This window comes from Hyla sarda, chromosome 1 (genome assembly GCF_029499605.1).
Source record: "Hyla sarda isolate aHylSar1 chromosome 1, aHylSar1.hap1, whole genome shotgun sequence".
Classification (NCBI taxonomy): Eukaryota; Metazoa; Chordata; class Amphibia; order Anura; family Hylidae; genus Hyla; species Hyla sarda.
In genome coordinates, this window is record NC_079189.1 from 357,283,924 (window position 1) to 357,308,406 (window position 24,483).

At 42.4% G+C, this 24,483-nt stretch overlaps 1 protein-coding gene and 1 long non-coding RNA gene across 4 annotated transcripts in view; one reads left to right on the top strand and one right to left on the bottom strand.

The window, feature by feature from the left end:
• The window catches only part of ERMP1 (endoplasmic reticulum metallopeptidase 1), an 87,412-nt gene that overhangs the window by 39,570 nt on the left and 23,359 nt on the right, over positions 1-24,483 (top strand). For all 3 annotated transcript variants that reach the window (XM_056521996.1, XM_056521976.1, XM_056521985.1), the window contains exons 5-12: positions 1,813-1,959; positions 6,919-7,011; positions 8,366-8,578; positions 9,002-9,222; positions 12,480-12,654; positions 17,331-17,521; positions 19,249-19,401; positions 20,241-20,440. In XM_056521996.1, coding sequence (XP_056377971.1) covers positions 1,813-1,959; positions 6,919-7,011; positions 8,366-8,578; positions 9,002-9,222; positions 12,480-12,654; positions 17,331-17,521; positions 19,249-19,401; positions 20,241-20,440 — 1,393 coding nt within the window. The remainder of the gene's footprint in view (positions 1-1,812; positions 1,960-6,918; positions 7,012-8,365; positions 8,579-9,001; positions 9,223-12,479; positions 12,655-17,330; positions 17,522-19,248; positions 19,402-20,240; positions 20,441-24,483) is intronic.
• Positions 1,973-24,483, bottom strand: part of LOC130274098 (uncharacterized) — a 49,525-nt gene continuing 27,014 nt past the window's right edge. The window contains exons 2-3 of the long non-coding RNA XR_008844240.1: positions 12,189-12,284; positions 1,973-2,127 (exon numbers count right to left, since the gene is read on the bottom strand). This is a non-coding gene — a long non-coding RNA (uncharacterized LOC130274098). The remainder of the gene's footprint in view (positions 2,128-12,188; positions 12,285-24,483) is intronic.

Below are 24,483 nucleotides of genomic sequence, written 5' to 3' on the forward strand. Positions count from 1 at the left end.
GTAAAGTCCACATTCAGACCTTGGGGTTTCAAGGACCGCAGCTCATGAATCCATTTTAGTTCTTGTCTCATCAACATGGCTGTACGGTCACCTCCTCTTTTGGGTACATGGTCAAAGAGAATAAACTTTAAAATGCTTGAAGTTCATTCTCATTGACCATGTACCAATACCCAAAAGAGGAGGTGACCGTACAGCCATGTTGATGAGACAAGAACTAAAATGGATTCATGAGCTGCGGTCCTTGAAACCTCATGGTCTGAATGTGGACTTTACTGTCCCACACAATGTTTTATGCTCATGAGATCCTTTATCATGTAGTGCTTTTAATCATTAGTATCTTTGCTCCATGTCAGTGTATGTTTCACCTAGACTTATGTATTCTAATATACTTTTGTTTTTATTCTCCTTTTCAGAGATGACCCTGGAACCGGAACTTTGTTTATGTTTTGTTTATTAGACAGTTGGAAGCACCCCCTTGGTCCCTATGCCTCATCATCATTGGCATAAACATTGGATACAGAATCACTGAACTGTATGCATCTCCCTCAAGTGAGTACAGTTAACCGTGTGGAGCAAATACCCCCCTCCTGTTATAGTTGGGTCCCTCCTGTGCCGTGATGTGCGGCTGTGTCCTTGGCTGTCACTCAGAGCCTGTCAGCCTGTCATCTGAGAGTACGGCCCCATATTCAGCAGTATGATTGATCCCTACTGGAGTGTTACGGGTTTATCCAGCTCACTCTGATGTAAAAGACAGTGCCTTGAACTCTGTATATCTCTTATTACGGGATTTTGTATTGCCAACAGTCTGAAATGGTGCTTGCCTCCTCCAAGATGTCCAAAATTGCCCGATTCTTCCCAACACTCATGCGTAAAGCGTTGCTAAGGCAACAGGGGATGCTATCCACACTACTTCCTTTGATTCATGACGCACTTCCGTGGTCTCCACAGCAACGCCTTAGCGAGCAGCTCATTCCAAGAGGGTTTCTTCTTTTTGTTCCAGTTTTCAGTCTCCGCCTCATGTTTTTAAAGTACACTCGCCTGTTTGGTAATTATCACTTGCTGGATTACTGTAATTATTATTATTAATGATCATGATAGCTGCTATGATGTATTTGCACTGCATTATTTACACATAACCATTAATATGTTTACATTCATGATATGTCATATTTCATAAATGTGCACTTTAATTGTTTGATCAGCTTATGTATTCTGATTGGTTGTACCACACATATATACACCCCTTTGGTCATTGTTTCACTATGCTTGAAAAAGGTTGCAAGGGCAACCGAAATGTTGTATCTGTTCACCCGATGGAATCAAGCTACACGTCTTTTGCTCACCATATGGAGTGCTGCATGTGATCTTTCTTTTACTAACTCTCTGAGACCCTGACCTGCGGGCACCTAACATACACCTGGGCAGTGCTGCTTCCTTTCTCCAGAAAACACAAGATGTTCAGGGACAGAACGTTGATCCAGGGATTTATTCTGATGCCATATTTGGAGTAAGGAAGGAATTTTTACCTCTAGTATGAGGTTTTTTGCCTTCCTCTGGATCAACTCAGTAGGGACTCATTAGGGTTATAGGTTGAACTTGATGGACTCTGGTCTTTTTTTCAACCTTTATGAACTATGTTACTATGTAGATGTTAACAAACCGTCACTGAATTGGCATACACATGAAATGAGCAGAGCATTTAGTTTTTTTGTTTATTTTGCTAGAATAAATGTTAAAAGGATTTTGGAAGTGTCCAGCATTACTTGTCTTCTGCAGCAAATGCTATTTAAGAAGCTAATTTATGTTTCATAGGTCCTGAAAATCCGTGGCTCGTACAAGCCTATTCTGCAGCCGCTGTTCACCCATTTGCATCTGTGGTGGCCCAAGAAGTATTCCAAAGCGGCATTATTCCCTCGGATACAGATTTTCGTATTTACAGGGATTTTGGCAACATACCAGGTCTGTTCTGATTTCTTTTTTTTCTAACATTGCTTGTTTAAAAGCCTAAATAACCTCCAGAGTGATGGACAACAGTGACTTACAGCATGTGGTAGTATAGTAGCAGCAGCAGCCCCAGCAGCCCATCTAAAGGACTGCACTTCATTTGTTTTCATCGCAACCTTGAGCCTAAAAAAAAAAAAAAAAAAAAATACAAAAATAAAAATTTTATTAAAAAAATAAAAAAATAGGACTGTCTGGTATTAATACAGTACAGATGTCTATGCAATTTTCAGACATACTTTAAACCAAGCAAAAATTATATCCTGATCAAAATAAAATGTTTAAACGAATATTTCAAAGATATTAATACAATTGACTTAAACGAGAAAATGCCTTTTTATGTTAAGAGATTTTTGTTAAATATTTATAAAAAGCAAAAAACATAACCCTTATAATTTCGACAGTGATCAGCTCACCACTCCCTGCATCCGGTTATCTGGCAGCAGCATCACCTGCATTAATGTTTAATATTGTGGGGTGATGCTGGTTTAAGCACAGTTTACCTTATCTATACAGCCATTTTGTTGTAATCCTTAGAAAAGAAAATATGAAAACGATCCTTTCTGAGCAATGGAGGTGTTCTTTATGCTGTACTACCAATGCTTCCCCTAGATCAGTGGTCTCCAACCTGCAGACCTCCAGATGTTGCAAAACTACAACTCACAGCATGCCCGGACAGCCGTTGGCTGTCCGGGCATGCTGGGAATTGTAGTTTTGCAACATCTGGAGGTCTGCAGGTTGGAGACCACTGCCCTAGATAACGTTGCCACCTTTAATAACTCCGCCCATTCGCAGATGTCCTGAGGAAGAGGGATAAATCTTGATTAACTTGTTACTTTTAATACCAGTTCTTTTGTGACATATGAAAGAGCACTTAGATTGCAATTATTATGTATCAGCATTTCTATTGATTTTTCTTTTTATTCAAGACCTGGAATACATAAGGCAATCTCTCAAAGGAAGTGATTTTGATAGAAATAGCTAAAATATCTGAGTCTGGCTTGATATAGTGCCTACTGAGGAGCCATGGGAAATATACGTTCCCGCTGTATCATTACTCTATTATAAGACTTGCCTGCTCATAAGGTGAGATACTGATGATGTGTGGTGCACTTTCCTAATATTCAAGTGTCGGTTTACTTAAGGTGAAAGAATATTTTTACATTTGTGATATGTGCTGGTTGTTAAACTTTCCTCCAAGATGTCAAAAACACAGTGTAGCACAGTAAAATCCTAGCTAAAAAGTTTTAATAAACTTCACACTTAGTCTGATTAACCGGGCTAATTATAATTATGTTTGGTTTCCACACAGTGCACTGTACGGTAAAACTGACGTTCACTTTATTCTGTAGGGCAATGCTTCTTTAAACTATTCCCATGTTTAAATACTTTTCTATCATTGTACTGCTTTTAAAAGAGAGAGAAAAAAAAACCTTTAACATAACTATACTTAAAATTTCTATTTTGACCCCCCCCCCTATACAGTCTTATTTCTCCATTTTTCTGTATACAGGCTATAGCAGGGCTTTTTTTTATATTACATTTTTTTGCGCATTGATTTGTTATTTTATCGGTACCACTTTTGAGTGTGTGACTTTTTGCTCACTTTTTTTTTATAAAATGTTTTTTTCTGGGAAGTGATGTGACCAAATATCAGTAATTGTGGACCTTTGGTATTTTTTTTTAATTATTTTTTTTATTTACGTCCTGTTGCTTTTTACCTGTTAAAGGGGTACTCTGGTGGAAAACTTATTTTCTTATAAATCAACTGGTGCCAGAAAGTAAAACAGATTTGTACATTACTTCTATTAAATAAAAATGAATTCTTCCAGTACTACTTAGCGGCTGTATAATACAGAGGAAATTCTTTTCTTTTGGGACTTCTTTTCTGTCACGACCACAGTGCTCTCTGCTGACACCTCTGTCCATTTTAGGAACTGTCCAGAGCAGCATATGTTATGGGGATTTTCTCCTGCTCTGGACAGTTCCTGACTTAAACAGAGGTGTCGCCAGAGAGCAATGTAGTCGTGACAGAAAAGAAATCCCAAAAGAAAAGAATTTCCTCTGTAGTATACAGCCACTACTTTCTGGCACCAGTTGATTTATAAAAAAAAAAAAATGCTTGTTTCAGAGCAGCGAGTGTCTGCTACCATCCGTAGCCACACACTCGCTGCTTATGCTGGGCAGCAGCTATTCTGCTGCTGCCTGGCATTTAACCCTTTAGACACCTTGATCAGTGCCAGTCATGGCATCTAAAGTGAAAATGAAACGCCGACAGCTCAGTGGAGCTCACAGAACCCCTATGATCACTGGGGTTCCGTGAGCCTTAAATGGGCACTGTCAGATACAAAAAACTTTTGATATGTTGTAAAACCAATAGGTTTTGTAATTGCTTTCATTAGAAAATTTTCAGTATTTCATACTGAAAAATCCAGTCAAATAACTGCCCCCCCCCCTGCCTGCTTGGACACATACTAGTCCTGCTGTGTCCATGCATCATCACCTATGTCATGGACACACTTCCTTGATTGACAGCTGTGAGCGCAGGGCTCACAGCTAGAGGAAAAATCCTCCCACTGTCAACTTGTGTCCCGCTACTGTCAGTGAGGAGAAGCTGGGAGTTGTAGTTTTGCTAATGCTAGAGGAGATGTGAGCAGACAGCATACTGAGGGAGAGGGCGGAGACCTGCACAGTGAGGACACGCCCCCTCCCTTGGAGAGGAATTAATGAAAAAATAAATAAAGGTGCTAGACACATAAAAATTTGATGTACATGGTCAGGATTAAGTACTGAGTGATATATATATTAAAAAAAAGAAATATTTTGTTGGATCTGACGGGCACGCTTGAATGGCGGAGGAGGGTCCACTTACCTGCCGGTGATCACTGATTTACGAGCATACTGTATAATGCTGTGCATCGGCATAGCATTATACATTATACGCATCTAAAATTACCCTTACTTTCCCATTTTACAAAAAAAAAATAATTTACATACTTGATATCCCCGTGTGCATTAATGTCAAAACTAATAAAATAATAAAATATAATGTTTGTTCCTGACCGGTAAATGGTTAAAAAAATTAAAAAGAAAATGAAAAATACCAAACACCCATCACATCACATCATATAAGATTTTTTTTTTATAAAATGCGATCAAAAAGTCACCTAAAAAAAAGTGGTACTGATGAAAAATACAGATCACGGCGCAAAAAAATGAGTCCTCATATACGGAAAAATAAAAAAAAGTTACAGGGATCAGAAAAGGACAATTTTATGCATACCAATTTTAAGAAACTTTAGCTTTTTTTTGTAAAGTCCACTGTGTAAAAACTAAACCCCCAAAAGTTGCAAAATTGCAGTCTTCTTATGAATTTCCCCCATAAATAAATTTTTGGTTTTGCAGTACACTGCAATGTAAGGTGTCATTACAAAGTCCAAATGGCCACAAAAAACAAGCCCTCGTATGGGTGTGTAGGTGGAAAAATAAAGCTATGAATTTTAGAAGAAAGGGAAAAAAATGTAGTCCTTAAAGGGGTACTCCGCCCCGAGACATCTTTTCCCTTATCCAAAGGATAGGGGATAAGATGTCAGATCGCCACGGTCCCGTTGCTGGGGAGCCCTGGGATCCCCGCTGCGGCACTGCGCTATCATTACTGCACAGAGCGAGTTCGCTCTGCACGTATTCACGGGCGATACAGGGGCCGGAGCATCGTTACGTCACGGCTCTGCCCCTCGTGACATCACGGTCCACCCCATCAATACAAGTCTGAGAGGGGATGTGGCGGTCGTCACGCCCCCTGCCATAGACTTGCATTAAGGGGACGGGCATTGTTGTCACGAGGGGCGGAGCCATGAGCGAACTCGCTCTGTGCAGCAATGATAGCGCAGTGCCGCAGTGGCGATCCTGGAGGTCCTCAGCAGCAGGACCACGGCGATCTGACATCTTATCCCCTATCTTTTGGATAGGGGATAAGATGTCTAGGGGCGGAGTACCCCTTTAAGGCCAAAATGGGCTGAGTCCTTAAGAGGTTGAATACCAGGGCACCAGGACTTCCATGCCAAAATACTACGCAAAGTATTAATGTACATACATGAAAACGAAAATAATTAAAAGTGTATTAAAAGAATCTGTTAACTGTATTTGCTGCTAAGTACTGCAGACACCATTAACTAGCTGTTAGTGTATAAAGGCAAACTGTTCCTTTGGTGGAGCTGATGGAAATTGCCAAACGTTTAAAATCCCCTTTCTGTCCCTAATCTCTCCCTTGACATCTGATTGAAGTTGCTGATCCGGGTGTTTGCGAATGGGCTATTTAAAGTGGTGTCCTCTCTGATTCACCCAGACCTATAAGGATTTATGTTGGAGAGGTCTACCTCGCGTAATCTGAGGCGCTTGTTCCTGAATATCCAGGCATATGGCAGTGACGCAAAGAGGGGCGGCAGTTACTATTGAGATTTACTATTTGTATCCCTCTCCCGTGACACCCCTTGACTTCTGTACATGTCTTGATAAGTCTCCATCGTTTAAAAAGGAACACTCGCGCAGCAGATGGTAGTCTGTAGACTAACTTTATTTTTATTTCATACATGGAATTTCACATGTTCTGCTGATAATGTTTGTGCACGGTTACTTTTTTTTAATGGTTTTTGTTAATTGTAAAAATAAAAATTAATGTTACTTTCAGTCAGTCCGTACTGTGCACTTGGTACAGCTGAATGCTTCTGTCCCTAATGGATTAGTGGGTGTCCCATTAGCTGGAGCCTCAATGATCCCAACAAGTCTTTATTAAATTTCAGAAGCTGTGTGAAAGTTTAGATACACTTTTAAGGCTATATTACACCAGGGAACAAAGAAGAAAAATGTGTGTATGTGTATATAATATAATGTTTAATAAGTCTCATGGATATCATATAGGCATTGATCTGGCGTTCATTGAAAATGGTTACATTTACCACACGAAGTATGATACAGCAGACAGAATTCATACGGACACTATCCAGAGGGCAGGTGAGTGTTTCCTTTTCGCATTTCCAAATAGTTCTTCCACCATATTTCACTGTTCTAATGAAACATGTGTCCATTGAATCATTTCACTGACAAGCAGATGTCATCCACTTTTTATTTTTTATTTTTTTTCAGAATTATCTTTTTTATATTTAAGCTTTGGCATTTGTATTTTAAATATACAAGATCATTTGGCTTCCTCAGAAGCATTTAGGGCCTATGGATATATGTGAAAGCATTGAATGGTTATTTACACCTTCTGCCAGTAGAGGGCACTGATCAGTAAAGTTTGATCTTACTCAAACACCCAAATACGCTTAGTTTTACAGTTCATTGATGATGATGTGGTTCCCTCCTGCTGTTGGCTCAGCACTAAAGACTATTCCTTTACTTTCAATAGCAATTGCTTGTACTGGCACCTGGTTTGTAGTCATTACAGCTGAAATAAGTTCTGCTGTTTAGTCCATCCACAATGGACCAGTGTTCAAGGTATTATGAAGCTGTTTTATCTATGGCAGCACAACTGTAAGATGTTCTATTAGCTTTGGCAGTCTAAATCTCTAAATCTTCTGGTACTTATTCAACTAGTGTTTCTTCTCCTTTTATGTCAGTTTTCCTTATTTTATTTTATTTTTTCTTGTATTGTCCTTTTTTTTGTGCTAGTCTCTGGAATTAATGTCTAGTATTGTCCAGAAGTTTAATACTCTAGGGCCAGGGGTCTTTTGATCAATGATGGTGATATAATATGATGAATATTAGTAGAATATTCCTACTACTCTTGCTGCCTTTGTTGTGTTGCTGCCTTTGTTGTGTTGCTGCTGTTGTTGTTGTTTGATGTTGTTGTTTCTTCTAGATTGTAAAGCAATAAGGAAATTTTAGTGGTATTTGCCATTTTACAGTCTATTCACATGTACAGTATCCTGCACATCAAATATGTGCAGGATACTGTACATGTGAATATAACCTAAAGTAATGATATGCAGGATTTTATGCTGAACTAAATGACTGAACAAAGATTCAAATCTTCAGGTTCGAATCCTGCGCAGGATATTGTACGTGTGAAAAGACTCTCAAACGTGTTCAGTTTAATGGACATTTTGCACTCCCACACACTAAGGTTTTGTTCATCCTCCTCTGACTCTATTCAGATGCCCCCATTGTATGTCACTATTTTAGAAGTCAGGTGATGTTGGTGTATGCCCTTTTGAGGTGGTGTGAACAAAGCCATAAAAGTATCAGGTAGGATTGAGAATTCACAAGTTGGATGTTTTTTTTTCTTTTAAACCTGATGGCAGATATGAATCTGTTTCTTCTAAACATGGACATGATGTCTGTTTTTTTTTTTTTCCCCCCCCAGGTGACAATATACTGGAAGTCTTGCGTTATTTAGCATCCTCTCCCCTGCTTGCTGACTCCTCGGAGTACCGCCATGGCAATTTGATCTTCTTTGATGTCAGTGGCATGTTTTTGGTGTCTTATCCAGCGCGCATTGGAACTATTATAAACTATACTATAGCAGCTGTCACACTATTTTACCTAAGCAAAAAGACCATTAAGTACAGAAAAGGAGGTAAATTTTAAAATTGTACAGGCAATAAAGCTGTTTTATTAAAGGCACCCTGTTATCACCTTCATGTGGCCATAACTAAAAGTAATTGGGTTGGTCTCTGGCAGCTTCTCCACCCCCTATCAGCCTTGATTAATAGATTGTTTCCTATTTGAGTATAGGGACAGTATTGAAGAGATGACGGGTTCCCAGGGTAGGGCCGTATTTTGCTGCATATTTGCTGCTGTATATCTTCCTACTAACTGGAGTCACTGGGTAGAAAATACGCAGCAGCAAATACTCAGAAAAATATGGTACGTGTGACCCTACCATAGAGGTGTCTTAGTTTCTCATATATTCAAATCTGCTTTGCCTGTATATTTTTTTTATTTGCTGTTACATCACCATAGAATAACTAACTGTTTTTGCTTCCTCCTATGGATTTAGGTATAAACTATGCCCGGGACCTTATGATTGGACTGTTCATCAGTGTAACCAGTTGGATCTCTGCACTTGTAACTGTCCTTATCATAGCTGTACTGGTTTCTCTCACTGGTAATTCCTTGTCCTGGTATACACACTTTTATGTTGCTGTTAGTCTGTACGGAGCAGCTGCTGTGGCCAAGATTATTTTGTTGCACACAACGGCTAAAACCTTCTACTTTGCTGTAAGTTTATAACAGTCATTATTGTCAGTTCATTGTGAACGTTTGATGTAGGGATCGACCGATTATCGGTATGGCCGATATTATCGGCCGATAATCACGATTTTGGGCATTATCGGGATCGGCAATTACCTTGCAGCAATGCCCCGACCCAACGCACCGCCCCGGCCCCATTGCCTCCCTCATCCCTGGTTTTATAATTACCTGTTCCCGGGGTCCACGCTACTTCTTGCTCCTGCTGCGTCCTGCGTTACACTGTGTGCAATGACGAGTGACGTGCGCGACGTGAAGTCACCGTCAGTGCGCATAGTGACGGCTCAGGAGGACGCCACCGGAGCCAGATGTGGAGTGGACCCCGGGAACAGGTAATTATAAAACCGGTGATGGGGCAGGTGCGGGGGGTCGGTCGCTGGGGGGGGGGGGTCGGGGGGGGGGGGGGGGGGGGGCGGTCGCGGTGGGGGGTGATAGGTCTCAGGACCCCCGGACAGGCAGGGGGAGAGAAGCGGGTGGCGGCGGCGGCGGCCTATGGCACCGCAAAAGCCACTGCAGTGAATTGATTTAAAGCGCCCACTTTAAATCCATGATCTGCAGTGGTGTCGCGGGGGGATAAATACCCGATAACTTATACCGGAATATCGGTATAAGTTATCGGCTATCGGCCCTAACCTCCACCGATTATCGGTATCGGCCCTAAAAAAACGATATCAGTCGATCCCTAGTTTGATGGGTCTGAAATGATCTGAAGTGAAACGTTTTGGAGGTTTCAATGTGTTGCTATCATTTCTTTTTTACTCTTGATCAGTCCAGTTAGAAAAGAGACAAATGTATCATTAATATTCTTTTAAAAAAAAGTTGCAAACCTTAAAGGGGTATTCCGGCCAAAAACATCTTATCCCCTATCCTAGGGTAGGGGATAAGATATCTGATCGCGGGGGGCCCCCTGCTGAAATCCCCCGTGATCTCCCTGCAGCAGCCCGCATTCTATGCATGGCGGAGTCTATTTTTGCTGAATGTTCCGCCACGCCCCCTCCATTCATTTCTATGGGAGGGGGTGTAACGACCGCAACGCCCTCTCCCATAGAAATGAGCGGAGGGGGCGTGGCGTGACGTCACGTCCCCATCTCGGAAGCACGGAGCTTTCATAGAATGCAGGCTGCTGCAGTGGCGGGCCCCCCGTGATCAGACATCTTATCCCCTATGCTTTGGATAGGGGATAAGATGTTTTTGGCCGGAAAACCCCTTTAACCGGAGTAGTTTGATCTAGAGGTAAAAGCCTAAGGCTATGTATTCTGTACATGTTGTGACTAGTACATTATCTTTTATGTGTGTGTATGTATATAATATATACATATGGGTGTGTGTGTGTGTGTGTGTATGTATATGTATGTATATGTATATATATAATATATATGTATATATATAATATATATATATATATATATATATATATTTATATATATATATTTATATATATATATATATATATATATATATATATATAAATATATAATATATATATATATATAAATATATAATATATAATATATATATATATATATATATAATATATAATATATATATATATATATATATATATATATATATATATATAATATATATATATAAAATGTGTGTAATTTAATTAGGCAGATTATAAAGACAAAGACATTGATATTTAGTGGGCTCCAGTATTTTGTGATTATCCCAGCCTACTAAAGTCCACCCGGTTATTCTGCTTGTCTATAGCAAAATTTACCAACTTGCCAAGGGCAAAGGTTCAATTGACTTCCATATATTAGTAAGTAAATACTCTTGGCAAGTAAAGTGGCTTGTTGGCATCCACCCCAACACCAAGCACCTGAGATTGTTTAGAAATTGCTGTTCTGTAGTAAAGTTTACACTTGCTGTTGATATTAAAAATGGATCCATGGCTTTATGTTAAAGTGGTCTTTAAGTCTCTTTAAGTGATGGCATATTTCTATTACATGTCATCACGATGTGATCGATTGAGGTTCAACCTTTGGGACCACCACCAAATGGGATTGCACTGCTGGTGTACCATTACATCTTGTTTTACTGTTTTTCCTTCTGCACAGCAAGCCCTGGTTACCGGACTGTGTAGGGAACTGAAGCATGGCCCCATTTAAAAGTTTATTTCAGCCTTCTAACATTGGTGACCAATCTGGAGGATAGGCTGTCTGTCTTTAGTCAGTGGAGTCAGACTCTGTGCATCCACTCTGATCAAGTGTTTGACTCGCATAGGACAATGCACCATCACTACAAATGGTACGCTGTCTGCAAGAATGAACAAGCCTGGAGCAGATGTAAACACTAAAGAGGTTGCAGCACTCGCATAAGCACCACTGCCCCCTCAACAAGTGATCGGCAGGATTGCTGTGTCATTTCACCCTATTCACAATTGATATTGATGGCCTATCCTGAGGTCAAGATTTATTTATGTATTTTTTTATTTATTTTAAGTTTGGATACCATTTTTTTTTTTTTCTAAGTGAATAGGGTCAGCTGCACTTTCTTAAACTGATGCGAGGCCAGAAGTGCTGATGTGCAAGGAAAAACTCAGAAGGGGTACATAGTGCTACACTAGCACTGCAGCCCATTCATTCACCTTTATCGATTAGTATCAATGGGGGGGTCCCAAAGGTTCGAAACCACAGGCCTTAAAATAATGGCATATCCTAGCAATATGCCATCATGTCAAGAGGGGAAAACTCTTTTAATCGGTTTCCTCACAACAAACCGTGTTTCCCCCGAAAATACACGCTAGCTGGATTATCGGGGTGGGCTGCAATATAAGCCCTACCCCGATAATAAGACCTAGACCAGAGGTCTCCAACCTGCGGACCTTCAGATGTTGCAAATGTTTGCAACATCTGGAGATCCGCAGGTTGAAGACCACTGACATAGACAATGCCCGGGCTGCAAATATTAAAAAACAAACTTTAATTTACCTTCGTCCTCCGTTTCCCCATTGCTAAGGAACCGGCCTCCCTGTCCTCTGCTGTTCTTACTGCTTCCTGGTGTTGGGACGTCACAGAGCCTTCAGCCTTTTTTTTTTTCGATCACATTAAAAACATATAAAGGTTGGGAATTTTAAAAGCAAATCAATAGCAAAGTGTCTTTATAGTTGCATAAGGAACAATATATTAAAAGTTTTAGTTTAGTTTTTAATAGCATCAAGGATACTGAATGTTGCAATTGGATTTGCTTTGACTGCTTTATTTTTTTTCCTTGTTTTTCAGAATTCAAGTAGACAGTATTTGGGAGACCTGTTCTTCGATGTCTCCTTACTATCATGGGGCCTTCCAATGATGCTTCTCACCCAGAAAGGCTTATGCTCTGCTTACTTCTTTGCCATGTGGGTGATTTTCCCATTGGTCACAAAATTTTTTGCTGAAAAAGAATCCCTCCACAGAGGTACTGAATTTTAGGTTAAAATATATACCATTGTTGTTACTGTAATTTGTCAGGTAAAATATGTATTCTTCCGGTGCAGAGATAATTTTGTTCCTGCAGGGTTGTGCAGTATTATCAGACAGACCTTATCGACCTGTGGATGGTTACAGTTTTGAGAAATTGTAGTTTAACACCTACCTGCATTTAGATGTACACCCTAACTGCTGTGTTCTGACGGTAATACATTTTTTGGTGGATGGTGCAAATGCCAGGCTGTAATACACATCGGACATCCAGCTGCAACAAACACAGTCTGCAATATCTCCAATCCCAGCTTTTTAAAGAAAATCTGTCATCTGTTCACCCACACTAAACCCAATGTACTGGATTATAGTGTGGGTAAACAGGAGACTAATGAGGGGTCACTGACTCCTATATGTACCTGCACTCCTTCTCTTCTTCCATCTTCCGTGAATTCTGTGCTGGAGGCGGGCCCGCCGGCTTGACTTGAATATTCATTGTTGCAGGTCACGTGAGCGCTGCACCGACTGAGCGCTCACATGACCTGTGACAATGATACCAGCAGGAGCGAGGATGAGATATATTATATATATATATATATAATCTCATCCTCGCTCCTGCTGGTATCATTGTCACAGGTCATGTGAGCGCTCAGTCGGTGCAGCGCTCATGTGACCTGCAACAATGAATATTCAAGTCAATCCATAGGGGAAATATATCTCTATATCTCACCTAATGGATGTGTATAGTATATATATTTCTAATATAAAATACGCAATAGTTCTTCCTGGGTATAGACCTATTATCATGTTCATAACTATATCATACAGCCCTATTCCCAGATAATGATCCTATTGCAATATGCATACCACTCTACAACAATATGTATACCAAGGGGAAAAAAAAGCTTTACCAATAAAATCATTAACTTTATCTATACTTTCATAAAACATGATTATCATTACATATATTACGTAATACTCATGTGTAATGTGTGTAATGATGATCATATTTTATGAAAGTATACAGTTACTGCCGTGAATGTTGGCACCCCTGAAATTTTTCAAGAAAATGACGTATTTCTCACCGAAAAAGATTGCAGTAACACATTGTTTTGCTATACACATATTCCTTTTAATTTGTGTGTATTGGAACTAAACCAAAAAAGGAGGGAAATAAAAGCAAATTGGACATAATGTCACACCAAACTCCAAAAATGGGCTGGACATAATTATTGGCACCCTTTCAAAATTGTGGAAAAATAAGATTTGTTTCAAGCATGTGATGCTCCTTTAAACTCACCTGGGGCAAGTAACAAGTGTGGGCAATAAAAATCACATCTGAAAGCAGATAAAAAGGAGAGAAGTTCACTTAGTCTGCATTGTGTGTCTGTGTGTGCCACACTAAGCATGGACACCAGAAAGAGGAGAAAAGAACCAAAATTGTGGAAAAATATCAACAATCTCAAGGTAACAAGTCAATCTCCAGAGATCTTGATCATGTTGCACACTGTGGACAAAGGCAAATCTAGAAGTTTGCAACCCATGGCACTGTAGATAATCTCCCTGGGCATGGACGGAAGAGAAAAATTTATGAAAGCTGTCAATGCAGAATAGTCCGGATGGTGGATAAGCAGCCCCAAACAAGTTCCAAAGATATTCAAGCTGTCCTGCAGGCTCAGGGAGCATCAGTGTCAGCGTGAACTATCCGTCGATGTTTAAATGAAATGAAACTCTATGGCAGAAGACCCAGGAGGACCCCACTGCTGACACAGACATAAAAAAGCAAGACTACATTTTGCCAAAATGAACTGGAGTAAGCCAAAATCCTTCTGGGAAAAAGTCTTGTTTACCGAAAACAGAATGAGACCTACAAAGAAAAGAACCCAGTACCTACAGTGAAATATGGTGGATGTTCAATGATGTTTTGGGGTTGTTTTGCTGCCTCTGGCACTGGGTGCCTTGATTGTGTACAAGGCATCATGAAATCTGAGGATTACCAACAGATTTTGGGTTGCACTGTACAGCCCAGTGTCAGAAAGCTGGGTTTGCGTCTGAGATCTTGGGTCTTCCAGCAGGACAATGACCCCAAACATACATCAAAAAGCACCCAGAAATGGATAGCAACAAAGCGCTGGAGAGTTCTGAAGTGGCCAGCGATGAGTCCAGATCTAAATCCGATTGAGATCTTAAAATTGCTGTTGGGAAAAGGCGCCCTTCCAATAAGAGAGACCTGGAGCAGTTTGCAAAGGAAGAGTGGTCCAATATCCCGGCTGAGAGGTGTAAGAAGCTTATTGATGGTTATAGGAAGCCGCTGATTTCAGTTATTTTTTTCTAAAGGGTGTGCAACCAAATATTAAGTTTAGGGTGCCAATAATTTTTGTCCAGCCCATTTTTGGAGTTTGGTGTGATATTATGTCCAATTTGCTTTTTTTCCTCCCTTTTTTTGGTTTAGTTCCAATATACACAAAAGGAATAAACATGTGCATAGCAAAACATGTGTTACTGCAATCCTTTTCTGTGAGAAATACTTCATTTTCTTGAAAAATTGCCAACATTTATGGCCATGACTGTAATAAAGTTAATGTAAATAAAGTTAATGTTTTTATTGGTTAAGCAGTGGTAAAGCTCCCCCCCCCCCGGTATACATATTTCTAATATAGCCTTTACAATACTTCTTTTATTTATTTATTTTTTTAAATCTTGTTTCTATCGTTAAAAAACAAAAAATGTCACGGACGTGTAAAAAGTTTTGATTGACCAGGGTTTGAGTGTTCAGACCCTCACCGGTCACTAGAATGAGCAGGAAGAAGCCTGCCAGCAGGTGCTTTTACTCCCCTGCTTGCTGTGATCTCTGCAATAGTTGGGCTCTGTAGATTTATACTTGCGCAACAGGCCGTTAGCAGGAGATGGAAAAAGCCGGAGAAACGGGCAAATTTGCTAAACCAATATATTTTCTTTAGTCGATGGGCCCTTCAAATTTAAACCCTTAAGGAAGCTGCCCATTTTGGCTTAAGGACACAGGAAATTTTCACTTTTGCGGTTTTGTTTTTTTCTCCTTGCGTTCGAAGAGACATAACACCTCTGGTTTTGTACGCAACCAATTGTAAAGACAAAAAAATAAGTGTTTAAAGCTTCCCTATTCTAACTGCCCATAACTTTCAAAATTTTCTGTATACAGGGCTGAATAAGGGTTCATTTATTTTTTTTTTTTTTTTTGTGCCATGATCTGTAGTTTTTCTGTAGTAATTTCTCAGCAGACAGCTGGAAGCAGGTAAGTGGAGCTCAGGCAGTCATCTTGATTCATCAGACCCCCACAGTTGCAGGTTAAATGGCTGGCATCAGCGTGATCGCTGAGTCCTTGGCTCCTGATGGCACCTGGAGCTAACCTGCCCGGGGCCCGTACGCGGTGCGGTGGGGGCGGTGCGGGGCATTATCGGCTTATCAGCAAGGTAATTGCCGATACCTATAATGCCCAAAATCGTGATTATCGGCCAAACCGATAATCGGTCGATCTCTAATAGGGATCGACCGATATCGTTTTTTTAGGGCCGATACCGATAATCGGTGCAGGTTAGGGCCGATAGCCGATAACTTATACCGATATTCCGGTATAAGTTATCGGCTATTTAACCCCCTGCGACACCGCTGCAGATCATTGATTTAAAGCGGGCGCTTTAAATCAATGATCTGCAGTGGCTTTTGCGGGGCCATAGGCCGCCGCCGCCACCCGCTTCTCTCCCCTCCTGTCAGGGTGGTCCAGGCCATCCATCCATCGTTCATGTAGTGTCCAGGGGCGTTCCGGGTGGAGGGTGGTCCGGTCCGGGCTGTCCTTCTCCGGCGGTCATCCTCTCCACTCCGGGCAGGCTCCGGCCTAGTACGCTGCATAGACGCCGCTCCGCAGTGACGCACCTGACATCACGGCGTAGCGGCGTCTATGCAGCGTACTAGGCCGGAGCCTGCCCGGAGTGGAGAAGAAGACCGTGGGAGGACAGCCCGGACCGGTTCACTCTTCACCCGGAACGCCCCCGGACACTACAGGAAGGATGGATGGCCCGGACCACCCCCATTACGGGTAAGTTTAATTTTTTTATTGACTCGGAGGGTGGGGGAGGGGCCCGACCAGTATAGCGGTATGGGCAAAAGTCCATACCGGTATACCGCCCAGGTGGGGGGTGCGACGCGGTGCGGTGGGTCGGGGGTGCGGTGCGGCGGGTCGGGGGGGGTGGCGGTCGCGGTGCGGGGGGCGTGGCATTATTGGCTTATCGGCAAGATAATTGCCGATACCGATAATGCCCAAAATCGTGATTATCGGCCGATAATATCGGCCATACCGATAATCGGTCGATCCCTAATCTCTAATATATACATACAGTTGGATTCTCTTTTAAGATTCTATTTACATGTACAGTATCCTGCGCATATTTACTGCTGCAGATTTTATGCTGCAGGGTTCAATGTAAACTGACTAAATGCTGCTTCGAATCCTGTGCATCAAATATGTGCAGGATACTGTACGTGAATAGACCCTAAAACTGTCACTACAATTAGAGCAAATTTCAAACAGAAAAACAATTGGCTTATCCAGCATCCAAATGGTAAACCCATCTCTCCATATACTTTTAGTCTTAGAATCCTGTTGAATTCTATGCAGAAATTATGTCTTCTTTTTCACAGGTTCTTCTTCTAGATACTTATTGGTGTATCTGCTGGGATTATTTTACCCTTATTTACACACAACCTATCATGTGTGGGCAGTTTTTGAGATGTTCACTCCTATATTTGGCCGGAGCGGTACGGAAATCCCACCAGATGTTGTGTTGGCTTCCTTCCTGGTCATTTGCACTGTCATTTTGTTGACTTGTTTTGTAAGTATATTGGTAAAGTATAAATGTATGTCTGATTTTAATATTTATCAAATAGCAAACCTAGCCATGTAATACCAAGGGATGTGTTAAATCAGTAGTACATGTGGATATATCAAACTTTGTAATAGATCTTATTAGGGGAACACAGTCTGTGGTTCCCCGTGTGGGAATTTCCAGAAAACTCCATGGAGAATCGGCCATGCACTTAAACTTCACCATAGATTGTCGTCTATTGGACCAGTCTAACCTTAAAACTTATTTCTGTCCTTAGAAGGCCTTAAAGGGGTACTCTGCCCCTAGACATCTTACCCCCAATGCAAAGAATAGGGGATAAGATGCCTGATCGCGGGGGTCCCTCCGCTGGGAACCCCCACAATCTCTCCTGCAGCACCCCTATCATCTGGTGCATGGAGCAAGCTTAGCTCTGTGCCTGATGACTGGCGATGCAGTGGCCGGAGGATCGTTATGTCATGGCCCCGCCCCCTCCTGACATCACACTGCGCCCCCTCAATGAAAGCCTATGGGAGTGGGCGCCCCCTCCCATAAACTTGCATTGGGGCGAGGGGTGTGACGTCACGAGGGGGCCTGTAGAGTCTTTTTGCAATTTCTAGCATAGTCTGACCTTGGGGGGAATTTTTTGGGAAATTCACTCCTGGGAAGATTGGCAAGTATCTTCAGTGTTTTTTCACTTGTGAATAATCCTTACTGTAGAATGATTGATGGGCAGTAACAGTTGCTTCTCTTAGATAATTCCTAATGTTTTTCCTCCTTTGGTGGTGTGGTAATGTATGCCTGAATGATCCAAACCAGCAAACTGCCAAAACCTTTTTATTGAGGTGGTCACACTTGCTAATGATGATTTGAAGGGTTTTTCCAGCAGAAGGGGGTGGGTGGCACACAATGTCGAGTGAGTGAGTGAGTGTGTGTGTGTGTTTATATGTGTGTGTATATATATATATATATATATATATATATATATATATATATATATATATATATATATATATATATATATATATATATATATATATATATACCTCCAGCAGGAGGCGGTTCCTCCCTTGTCCTGCTTGGCCCAGGAAGCACCAGTGCCCGATGTGTCATACTGTTACTCAGCGAATCGCTGGTGGCAGCAATGTCCCAGAGTGGTAGTGTCACACATTGGGCCGGATAACTTGGAGGGCCCAGGTGTCATGCTGCAGCTCAGGAAGAGGTTTGCATCAGGGGACCGGAGTTAGACACCTGAAGCGCCACTGGAGGAAAGTACAAGTTTATTTTTCTATATACCACAAGATGGGCATAGTTTAAAAAAAAAAAAAAAAAAAAAAATTATTTTCTTATTCTCACGTCTGTAGGGCTGGGTTCACATCACGTTTTTTTATGCAATACGGGACCGCATACGGCTGGAGGGAGCTAAAATTGAGCACTCCCGTATCCCTGCCGGACCGTATGTAATGTATTTCAATGAGCCGACCGGAGTGAAGCGCTGACTAAGATTGGCTCATTTTTGTCCCGTATGCGGTTTTCCCACCGGAACTAAAACTGTGGTGAGCCGTATGCGGCGCCATATTGCATAAAACGTGATGTGAACCCAGCCTAAGATGGGAATGAATGAAATATAAGATTAAAGAACTTTGTAAATTGAGTACATACTAGCATGCGTTTGCTTAATATATAAATTCATGATTTTCTTCTTTGGGTAAACAAATGTTTGTTTCTTTTTTTAGGTAAAGTTTATTTACCTTGTCAAGAGCACCAAAACAATTATTCTGTTGTTGGCTGCTGTTTCTGGTGTAACATTTATCCTTGTGTGTTCTGGGATGTTCTTCCCCTACAGTGGCAGTATGGAAAGTCCCAAGCCAAAGAGAATCTTCCTTCAGGTAGGTATACCTTATACATATTCTGCGTATGGGATTTGAGAGTAAGCGTAGCTTTATCTAGAACCTAAGATAAGACATAAAAACATCTATGAGGTCCGTGAGCTAGGGCCCCCATTTTGATTAACCCCTTATTGCCCCAGGACATATGCATACTTCCAAGTTGCTAGCTTGTTAGCGCAACTGGACGTATGCGTACGTCCTGGAGGTATGCTGCCCAGCGCGCTGCACTGCAGGAGATCGCTGGCGGGACCCTGCTGTCAATCACAGCCGGGGTCCTGCCACAGCTGCAGAGACCGGGATCACGACGTTCTCAGCAGCATTGACCCCATAGATCCTAGATTAGAAGCCTGACCCTTGTACAGATAAGAGTCCCCTTAAAGGGGTACTCCGTCCTCAAGGCATCTTATCCCCTATCTGAAGGATAGGGGATAAGATGTCTGATCGCAGGGGTCCCGCCGGTGGGGACCACCGCAATCTAGCATGCAGCACTCAGTCTAGGTGCTGCATGCTAGATTGCGGGGGTCCCCAGCGGCGGGACCCCTGCGATCAGACATCTTGGGGCCGGAGTATCCCTTTAAATGTAAAAGATGAGCTGAACAGGCTATTCCAGAGATTAATTGGGTGAAACAAATTGATAAAATCTAGGCAATTTGTTCCAAAGCTTTTTCTCCTATGCAGAGCTTTCTATAACTTTCCAACATTTTCAGTAATGTGCAATTTTGATATATAGTAGGGTCCAGCTCACAGAACACCACTGAAGTTAACATTAATATGCCGTACATTATATACTTGTGCATGTGAGAAATATGTAATCGCTTTCATTCTTCACTAACTTACAGCACACATCTCGAAGGTTCCACAACTTGAATGGAGATGTTGTAAAGCAAGATTCTGGGATATGGATGAATGGCTTTGATTACAATGGAATAACACACCTCACACCTCATATACCTGAATTAAATGATACAGTAAGGGCCCCGTGTGATGTTGGTCCATTCTGTGGGTTCCCTTGGTATTTCCCTGTGCACCTCTTACTCAAGTTAGTATCTGCTTAATGTAGACTTAATCTTATATGATTTTAAGATGTGCAACCGATTTAGAAAAGTTCAAGTTGCATGAAGCACCAAATGTTTAAAGGGGTTCTCCGGTGCTTACACCTCTTATCCCCTATCCAAAGGATAGGGGATAAGATGCCTGATCGTGGGAGTCACGCCGCTGGGGACCCCCGGGATCATGCACGCGGCACCCCGTTTGTAATCAGTTCCCGGAGCGTGTTCGCTCTGGGTCTGATTACGGGCGACTACAGGGCCGGCGTGGGACGTCGCGACCCCGCCCCCGTGTGACGTCACACTCCGCCCCCTCAATGCAAGCCTACAGGAGGGGGTGTGATAGCCGCCGGCCCTGTAGTCGCCCGTAATCAGACCCGGAGCGAACACTGGGTGCCGCATGCATGATCACGGGCGTCCCCAGCTGCGAGACTCCCGCGATCAGGCATCTTATCCCCTATCCTTTGGATAGGGGATAAGATGTGTAAGCACCGGAGAACCCCTTTAATATCTGATTATAACTTGATGCAAATCTACATGGTCACCAAAGTAAATGTGTAGTCACAATTGTTATTATTAGAGTACCTGTCATCCTCAACCTTTTTAACCCTTTTAAGGACTCTTTTTTTCCGCTTTTGCACTTTCGTTTTTTTCCTCCTTACCTTTAAAAAATCATATTTCTTTCAATTTTGCACCTAAAAAATTATATCATGGCTTATTTTTTTGCTCCACTAATTCTACAGATAATGAAATCTGTAATTTTACCCAAAAATCTACGGCGAAAGAAACAAATAATAATTGTACAACAAAATTGAAGAAAAAATGCAATTTTTTAACTTTTGGTGGCTTCCTTTTCTACGCAGTACATTTTTGGGTAAAAATTACACCTTCTCTTTATTCTATAGGTCCATAACGATTAAAATGATACTTTACTTATATAGGTTTGATTTTGTCCTACTTCTGGAAACTACATGCACGAAAATTAATAAGTTTAAAATTGTCATCTTCTGACCCCTATAACATTTTTTTTTTCTGCATACGGGGCGGTATGAGGGCTCATTTTTTGCGCCGTGATCTGAAGTTTTTAGCAGTACTATTTTTGTGTTGATCTGACTTTTTTTTGATCGCTTTTATTAAATTATTTTTTTTTGCAGATAAAAAGTGACCAAAAATACTCTATTTTGGACTTTGGATTTTTTTTGCGCATATGCCATTGACCGTGCGGTTTAATTAACTACCATATTTATCGGGGTATACCACGCACCGGCCTATAACACGCACCCTCATTTTACCAAGGATATTTGGGTAAAAAAAGTTTTTTTACCCAAATATCCATGGTAAAATGAGGGTGCGTGTGTGCGCGTGTATACCCCGATACATCCCCAGGAAAGGTAGGGGGAGAGAGGCCGTCGCTGCCCGCTTCTCTCCCCCTGCATTTCCTGGGGTCTAGAGCGCTGCTGTCGGCCCTTCTCACCCTCTGGCTATCGGCGCCGCTGCCCGTTCTGTCCCCCTGACTATCGGAGCCGGCGCCGATAGCCAGGGGGAGAGAAGCGGCGTCGACAGCCAGGGGGAGAGAAGGGGCAGCGGCACCCATTGCCGGCGCCGCTGCCCCGTTGCCTCCCCCCATCCCCGGTGGCATAATTACCTGAGTCGGGTCCGCGCTGCTGCAGGCCTCCGGCGTGCGTCCCCTGCGTCGTTGCTATGCGCGGCGCATTGACGTCATGCGCCGCGCCGTTCAGCGCATAGCAACGACGCCGGGGACGCACGCCGGAGGCCTGGAGCAGCGCGGACCCGACTCAGGTAATTATGCCACCGGGGATGGGGGGAGGCAAGGGGGCAGCGGCGCCGGCAATGGGTGCCGCTGCCCCTTCTCTCCCCCTGGCTGTCGGCGCCGCTTCTCTCCCCCTGGCTATCGGCGCTGGCAATGGGGCGCCGGCACGATAGTCAGGGGGACAGAACGGGCAGCGGCGCTGATAGCCAGGGGATGAGAAGGGCCGACAGCAGCGCTCTAGACCCCAGGAAAGGCAGGGGGAGAGAAGCGGGCAGCGACGGCCTCTCTCCCCCTGCCTTTCCTGGTGGTGTATCGGCATATAACACGCACACAGACTTGAGGCTAAAAATTTTAGCCTAAAAAGTGCGTGTTATACGCCGATAAATACGGTATATATTTTTATAATTTGGACATATAATTTTCTGAACGTGACGATACCACATGTTTGTTTTTATTTACACAATTTTTTTTAAATGGAGAAAAGGGGGGTGAGTCAAACTTTTATTAGGAAATGGGTTAAATAACTTTTTTTTTTTTTCACTTTTCATTTTATTTTTTTTTTGCAATGTTATAGCCCCATGGGGGCTATAACACTGCACACACTGATCTTTGACATTGAGCATTGTTATCCCATAGGATAACATTGATCAATGATTCTGTCGCTTGATTGCTCATGCCTAGATTTCAGGCGCTAAGCATTCATTCGGCGATCAGATACTCAGGAGGAAGGTAGGGGCCCTCCTTGTGTGTTCCAGCTGTTCGGGACGCCGCGTTTTCGCCGAAGCGATCCCGAATAGCCGACTGAGCTAGCCGGGAGTAGTTTACTTTCGTTTTAGACGCGGTGATTAACATTGAACGCCGCGTCTAAAGGGTTAATAGCGCGTGGCCCCGCGTTATAGAAAGGGAGCAGATTAAGTGCATACAGGTATGCCCTGACTCCTTAAGTGGTTTAAACTAACCCTCCCAATTCGTCCCCACCACCCTGATAACCCTCCCTCCTGCCTTAATTCTTTTTATTTTAAAATTTTAATACGATAAGTGCAGTAGCCAAGGGTAATGGATGATTGGACATGTAGTATAGCTGTATAGCAAGTGAATATGTTTACTTCCACAAAGTTTAACCCCCCTCACATTTGTCCATTTTAAAGCTGGGAGCCCTGAAAGGCCGGTACTGAGGAGCCAATCAGGGATCCCAGCGGGGAATTTAAAAATGAAAGTTAAAAATACATCGTGATAGCAGGGTTGTGGACCATGCCACCCGCTCCTCTGCTTAATAACTTCTGATCCCATTGGGTGTCAGAAGTGAGACCCGGTGCGATCAATCCCTCAGCCCCTGTACTACAACCCCCATCATGGAACAGAGTCTGTTCCATGATGGGGGTAGTACAAACACTAATGTAACCTCCCCAGCCACAGGCAGACTCTAGCAGTGGGGAATTACTACAACCATCATGGAAACAAGTCTGTTCCATGATGGGAGTAGTAGTAGTCCCTCAGCTCTGCTGATGTCACCTCTTCTGAGCATGCTCAGTAAAATAACGTAATTTATAATAATGGGCATTAAGAGGTGTATTTTCTAACGTACATCGGCCATAGACTTCAATATTAAAAATAACGTACATAAATTTACCAGTTTCTGGTGACGTGTCACGTTATTTCTCCCCTTACAACTAACAGACGTCATGACTGGCCATAACGTGTGATAACTGGTAGACGGAAAAAAAATATTGATTTGAATGGGGTTGTTTAAGGTGCGTTAATAATTATTTTTCAAACGTACGTATATTAACGGGGGAACTTCATAGTGTGAAAGCAGCCTTAGACAGGGATTTATTCTGGGAATGTTCTACAGTTCTTTTATTTGTTTTTGTTATTCTGTGGTGTGGTGTCTTTGTTGTCTGGTTGTGTGTGGTGTGCCTGTTAAATGGTTTCTGTGTGAAGTATCGGGCCCTGTTTGTGCTTCTCACTGGCTTCATGGTGGGGTCCCTTTAAAGTACTCAGTTGGAACGTCTGCGGCCTTAAAATTTCAAATTCAAGAGAGCGCTGTGCCTAGATATTGCAAAGAGACACTCCCCACATATCATTTGTTTGCAGGAAACTCTCCTTACGGGTCAGAAGGTGTTGGCCCTTAAGAGGGCATGGGTTGCGAAGGGATATCATTCTTCTTATTAGTTACTAGCTAGAGGGGTTTTGGTCCTGGTGTCTAAATCCTTGCCTCTGGTGGTCTCCCAGGTTTCATGTGACCACTTCGGTAGGTATGTGATC